Raw genomic sequence first — 6,279 nt, forward strand, 5'->3', positions numbered from 1 at the left:
AAGAATCATCATAATATTAGTAATTGATTATGATTTTAAGTTATATCATATAAATGTGAAAATAAGTTTTCTGAAAGGATATCGAGATTTATATGAATTAACATAAATGATTCACATGGAAATAAATGAAATATAAAATTTGATATACAAATTTAGAAATTCATTTATGACCTTAAACAAGCACAATGATATATAAAGTTTCATAATACTATTATTTTTTATATTTAAAAATATTATTGATCAATATTTATGTTTGAAGGTCAATGGGAGTTAATTTATTATATTGGTCTATGTGTAGATAATATTTCACTTGATAATAGTGATCTTAGTTTATTATATCAAATCAAAAAAAATTTCATCGATAATTTAAGATAGTTGATATAAATGAGATAGCTTATATTATTGATATTAAGATATTCATGAATAAATCTCAAAAATTGATAGGACTATTTTAGAAAGGATATATTGACAATCATAGAGAGATTTAATATATAGTTTTGTTTAGCAAATGACATAAGTAAAGAATCTAATTAAAACAAGTATTTTTAAAATCTTTAAAAAATTCAAATAAAAAAATATATTTATTATGTATGTGGAGTTGAAAGTCTATTACATGCTTAAGTCTATGCCAAACTAGATATTAGTATAAATACTAGATATATATTAAAGTTATCGAGAAATAAAATACTAAAAGGCTATAAAAAAATTAATAAGATTTTTGGAAGGAACGAAGAATTATATATTTACATATATGAAATGAGATAAGCTTGAAATGATGATATTTTGATATGTTAATTTTAGCAAGTCTACTTTAGATTTTAGATTAATTAAAGAGATAATTTACAAGAAAAAAAATATAAAGCAATGTATTATTCATTATCAAGAAGCTAATTTTGTGGTATACTTTAAGCCCATTAATTAGGCTTTTTTATTACAAAATTTTATCTTAGGACTTGATATAGTCAAACTCAATTATTAAGTCGCTAAGATACTTTGTGACATATCGTAGCAGTTTTTCTTCTATAAGAATAATAAGTACTCTAATAATTCTATATATTACAGTATAAAGTACTTGATGGTTAGAGAAAAAAATTCAGAAATATTTAATATCAATTAAGAACTTAAGTTCCATTGATACATTCACTTAAGCACTTATAACCTAGAGTGTTTGAAAGAACATATTTTTATAATTGGGTTTGTGAGTAACCTATAAAAGATTTGATGATATGTATTTAAGTAAACATGATAATTGACATTATTATTTGTGTAATTAAAGTTATTTACTTTTGCTATCATGTTCATATTTATGTATGTATATATTATGATTGATTGTAATAACATAATTGTCTTAGTAAAACAAATTATAAGTCATTTTGGATTACATTAGGAATGGTTAATAGTATTGTGATACATAAAAGGAAGTATTATATTGATGACAAATAATTGGTATGACTCGTATTGATAGTTAAACTTAATATAATATTATGTTTATTAGACTTATTAGCATGTTTTATAAAATTTGTATGCACATGTAAAATAATTTTTTAAAGTTTCAGTAAAATTATTTAAAAATAAACTTTTATTTTATTTATTTTAATTTTAAATTTTTTTATATCTTACAAATTAATGAGTCAAGTGAAAAAAATATTAGATTATATAGCATTATATATTATAGATATGAATGGTTATTAGCTAACAAACAGAAAGTTTAATTATGGTAGGATTCCTTAGAAAATGATCTTCATAGAAGAGACTCTCTAATTATCATATTAAACCTTCTGCTCTAGTCTATAAATAATAATATTTTTTAAGGACGAAACAATTAGTTATTAAGAGATTATAGATCTTCTTATATATTTGTATTATTGTGACTTTCGAATTTAATGATGGTATATTTGATATCTGAATAACATAAAAAGTACATGATATATTGTTATTTGATTTTAATTTTTAATATTAAAATTTTATTGATGGTAGCATATTATGGCTTTGATGTTTACAAACATTTCACTGTTAACAATATATTTAATACATTATGATTCAACTCACCTTGAGTGAGCATAAGAACACTCGACTTGAATGAATAGAAATAAAAAAGAGTTCTTTTAGGCCACTTTTGTTATCTGATGCGTTCTGATAGGCTCACAGGCGACATTTTATTTTACTTCAAAAGATAATTATTATTTTACTATTTAGATAGATCTTAAACAAAAAAAATAATGTCACCGATAGAAAATAAATTAGGTGGAAACTAATTAAAGAACTTGGTGTCAATAATAACATACCGAAAAATAATATATTCTCTTCTAATAATCCCTTTTTTTCCTATCATTTAAAAAAAAAATTATGATGATATTTTCTTTTTATTCTTATCCTTGGATCATAACTTTGGTTAAACGCTTCATGGTTTGATCACGAAATTTGTAATTTCTATTCCAAATCTTAATGTTCTCTGCAATCGAAATCTTTTTTTTTTCCTTATTCTTTAAGTTTATGGGAAAGATTATAGTGGAAGTATCAGACTTCATATATTATATGAAGCTAAATCATCCCAAAGAACACTTGATATCCTTCAGATTTCTAATCCACATCCTCATTCTTCAGTCTGTTCGCAACACAAATCTAGGATATGTAATTTTATTGAGATAGCAGATCTACCACAGCATCAAAATCTTAGCAGCATCTTTTGGTGCTCTGTGATCTGAACACACAGAAGCTTCTTAGACAAGGAGCAGGGATGATCTTGGACACAGTTGGTGGAATCCTTCACCAATATATTACTTGCACTAAGGAAGAAGAAACTTCCTGGAACTCTATGAGCCAACAATGCCAACAGTGGTTAGTGTATTGTTGTTGCATAGTCTATAAGTCTCGACATGATTTGGTGTGAGAGCATCTTATATACAGTTAAATATAAAGATATTACTGCTTATCTCTCCTGTCCTCTCAAATTCTACCAATTTGAAATCCATAGATACGTATGTTTGATCCTAAACATGGAAAGAAAGCTGTTGCAATTCATGTTTCGCAAGGTCAAGATTATGATGAGACATGCATTGTTGTTTCTGAACACTGGTGATGAGCACACCGTGAAGACCGTGTTATTCAAGAGTGTTTATCTTTACAGGGACTCTCTGAAATTTCTCTCACGGTAACAATTCAGATCCCAATTCTTCTTTTCCATGTGATGCTTCTCGTAAACAGGAACACACTAACCAGATGAAGCCTCATCCCATGGCTGAGACATGAGACTGTGAAGCACGTTAATACTAGTCTTTCTGTGGTGACCGCAGCAGCAGGAGACAGCTGCAGAATTAGCTCACCACTTCCGAGATGCTCCCAAGCGAAGGCCGCCAATGTCGGCCTCTGGTTGCCGTCTGCGTGCTGCTCTTTGGCCGATCCCTCTCCTGCTTTGTTGCCTGAATCGTCGCAGGAACACGAAGAGCAGCGACGCTGTTAATTGCTTAATCCTACTAAACTCTCTTTGCTTCTTGTCTCTTTCAATCATTCTTGTGAAAGGATTACTGCGGAGCAGAGGCAGATAGAATGTACCTGATGTTCGTCTTCTGAAACCTCCTGCGTTTCCTGTGGAACAGCATCGCAACCCTGATCGTTTCTTCTCTGCTGCTGCTGCCCCTGTTGCTGTTTCCTGATCAGTTCAGCCTGGGTCTTCTTGAGCTTCTCGTGCTTCCTATGGTTCAGAGCCTTTGTGACCTCTGACCAAGCATCAGAAAGAGCTCACTGTTAGACGGAGGATTGCGGGTTCTCGACGGAGGTACAGACGGGAACAGGGGAAGAACCTTGGGAGGTGATCAGCCGGTAGACTTGGCCGAGCAGGAGCATGTCCTTGGGCTTCAACAGCCTCACGCGGGTGATCCGGACGTTGCCGCCGCTGCCGTCCTGCTTCTCCTCCGAGACGTAGAGAGTGACGAGGGCCACGTAGTAGCCTGGGTTACTCTTCATCACGGCCGCCGCGCTCGTCGGCCAGTACAGCCTCTCCACTCTTCCTCCCGGGTGCTGAATCACCGCCGTCGCCGCCTCCGACGCTTGGCAATTCCCCATCCCCCCCCCTCTCTCTCTCTCTCTCTCTCTCTCTCTCTCTCTCTCTCTTGTTTGTTAGGGAAGGGATGTTGAAGAGAAGAAAGCAGCCTTCAAGCAAGTGCAGTTGCCTTCTTCAATGGGATGAAGGTGAGGTAGGACTCAGAACACCGTGATAATATAGTACTGTGGATCCTGCACCCAGTGTGTCACTATAATGTAGAGAGAGAGAGAGAGAGAGAGAGAGAGAGAGAGAGAGATGAGCCAATCCATGGTTGATGGGCTACGCTCCACGTGGCAAGATTTCAGTGGGTGCTGGGCAAGGTAAAGAGCATGGCAGGCATGGTTTACCTTGCAGGTCATGGATGAGGATGAGGGAAGTAGCCATCATCTACTGCATGCTGTCAGCAGCAGCAGCCAGGGGGGATGAGATTCTTCTTGTCATGGGATTGTGGGGGTGCGAGGGGCCACATAACCAAAGAGAAGATAAGAGACTGAATCATTGATGGAGAAGTAACCTCGTTGCCTTTTCCTTTCCACCAGCGCATGGAATGGGAGTCTTTGGGACAAAAGCTAGTCCCATTCTGTGATCATGGCCCTCCTGTTACCTCGCGGAGCATCAGATAAACAACAAGTCAGTACTACTAGTTGCCCTCTTACATTGTATTAGCAGTGTTGCTTGCTATGGACTTCATTTGATGGAGTTTGGCAAGAGACGTGTATGAACTCAGGGGCTAATTGAGCCCCATGGTCATAGTGCAGGTTTCCTGTTTGTTCAAATTCATCTGTGAATTCAATATTTGGGTGACTGCTCAACTGATATATGAACTTCCTTTGGCCGTCTTGGAGTTGCGTATTGCATCAAAATCTGTCCATCTGCAGGTTAGGAGGTGGTAGGGCATGTAAGCATTAAAGATGGAATCAGTTCTATTATGTCAGATTTCTTGTGTAGGCTTCAATCAATAATAAGTTCTTATATGTCCTAAAAATCAATCAGCAATAAACCAAGCCCAAAGAGAAAACAACAAATCTATTGGTCGAAGGGTAATGGTGAATTGATAGTTGATCCATCACATTTTCTCCTCCAAGTTTCATCCTGTTGTTGCTGAGAAAAATATGTACAAAGACAACCACCTTGTTTTGAGTGTGCATCACATCGGCTTAAGGTTTTTTTGGTTCTTGGTTGCCCAACATTTGTGACATGAAAGCAGTGATTACAGTCCAATGTTCCAAAATAGTGCACCACTTGCACCTATGCTTGATTGATTTATCAAGAGAATCTAAATTTGTTTAATCTCCATTATTCTAGTTATAGAAAGACTACAGACATAAATGTCAGTAGCAAGTTTTCATGTTAGTTTTTTAGAAGATTTAGATTATGTACATCAAAAGAAAGTTTAAAGAAGCTAGTTTGTACAGCCAACATACATATATTTTTTCAGCACATCAACCTGCCAAGTTTCTTTAAACAAAAGCACAGAATATGTAAAAAAACTCGAGGATGTGTCATCAACCACCACCACCACCTAATTTTAATCTGATGGTGGTCGTGTGATGGCATGAGGTAGTCCTCCTTGCACTCGAAGCCTCTGTCTTTTCCTTCTTTGTATTGTGTATCGGAATAGGGACCATGCAAGGTAAATTAGGCAGTGTGATGTCTCACAATACTGTTTTGTTGAACTGATACAAGTTATGTAGGTTTTCTCTTCCTTCAAAACAGTCCTCCCCAGTGTCAAGGTCCTTACGTCTGGTCCACATGCCCATTAAACGCCATCAAGAGGCCATGTGAAGTGTTGGAGTTCTCACATACTCCAATCTCTTATTTTCCAGACATAAGCCAAGAAATGATGATTACCTGGGGTGCTCATCTCTTCCACAAAGTTCAAATAATTTGTCTAGAAAGCAGGCTTAGGATATCCTAAGCATTTTTGTAGCTGGTTTGCTTAACTACAAGCAAGTGGTAGGTCTTTTTGGACCCCTTTTGTCATAATTGTCTGGTTGGGAGAATGCAGTCAGGTGCCAGTGTCATCTTGTCCCTTGTATCCTCCAAAGTTGAGAAGAATATAATTCAGATCATGCTTGGGTCCACTTCTTATTTCTGATTCAACACTTAATCTGATGCCATCGAATCAAGATGTTCAAATTTCAGATCTTAATCTGCAGAGACCTCATATGTTGTATTCACATTTGTGATCAGGGTTTTGCTCTTTGATTAATTGGATTAGGTCTGTCATCGATTTG

At 35.2% G+C, this 6,279-nt stretch overlaps 1 protein-coding gene across 1 annotated transcript; it reads right to left on the bottom strand.

Moving 5' to 3' along the window:
* Window positions 1-3,079: 3,079 nt before the first annotated feature.
* LOC135619784 (uncharacterized) lies at window positions 3,080-4,201 on the bottom strand. Its single transcript, XM_065122117.1, has 3 exons — window positions 3,801-4,201; window positions 3,553-3,716; window positions 3,080-3,419 (listed from the first exon to the last, which is right to left on the bottom strand). The coding sequence occupies exons 1-3, from the start codon at window positions 4,060-4,062 to the stop codon at window positions 3,315-3,317; spliced, it is 531 nt and encodes a 176-aa protein (XP_064978189.1). The 5' UTR covers window positions 4,063-4,201; the 3' UTR covers window positions 3,080-3,314.
* Between the last annotated feature and the right edge of the window lie 2,078 nt (window positions 4,202-6,279).

This window comes from Musa acuminata, chromosome BXJ1-3, assembly GCF_036884655.1.
Source record: "Musa acuminata AAA Group cultivar baxijiao chromosome BXJ1-3, Cavendish_Baxijiao_AAA, whole genome shotgun sequence".
Classification (NCBI taxonomy): Eukaryota; Viridiplantae; Streptophyta; class Magnoliopsida; order Zingiberales; family Musaceae; genus Musa; species Musa acuminata.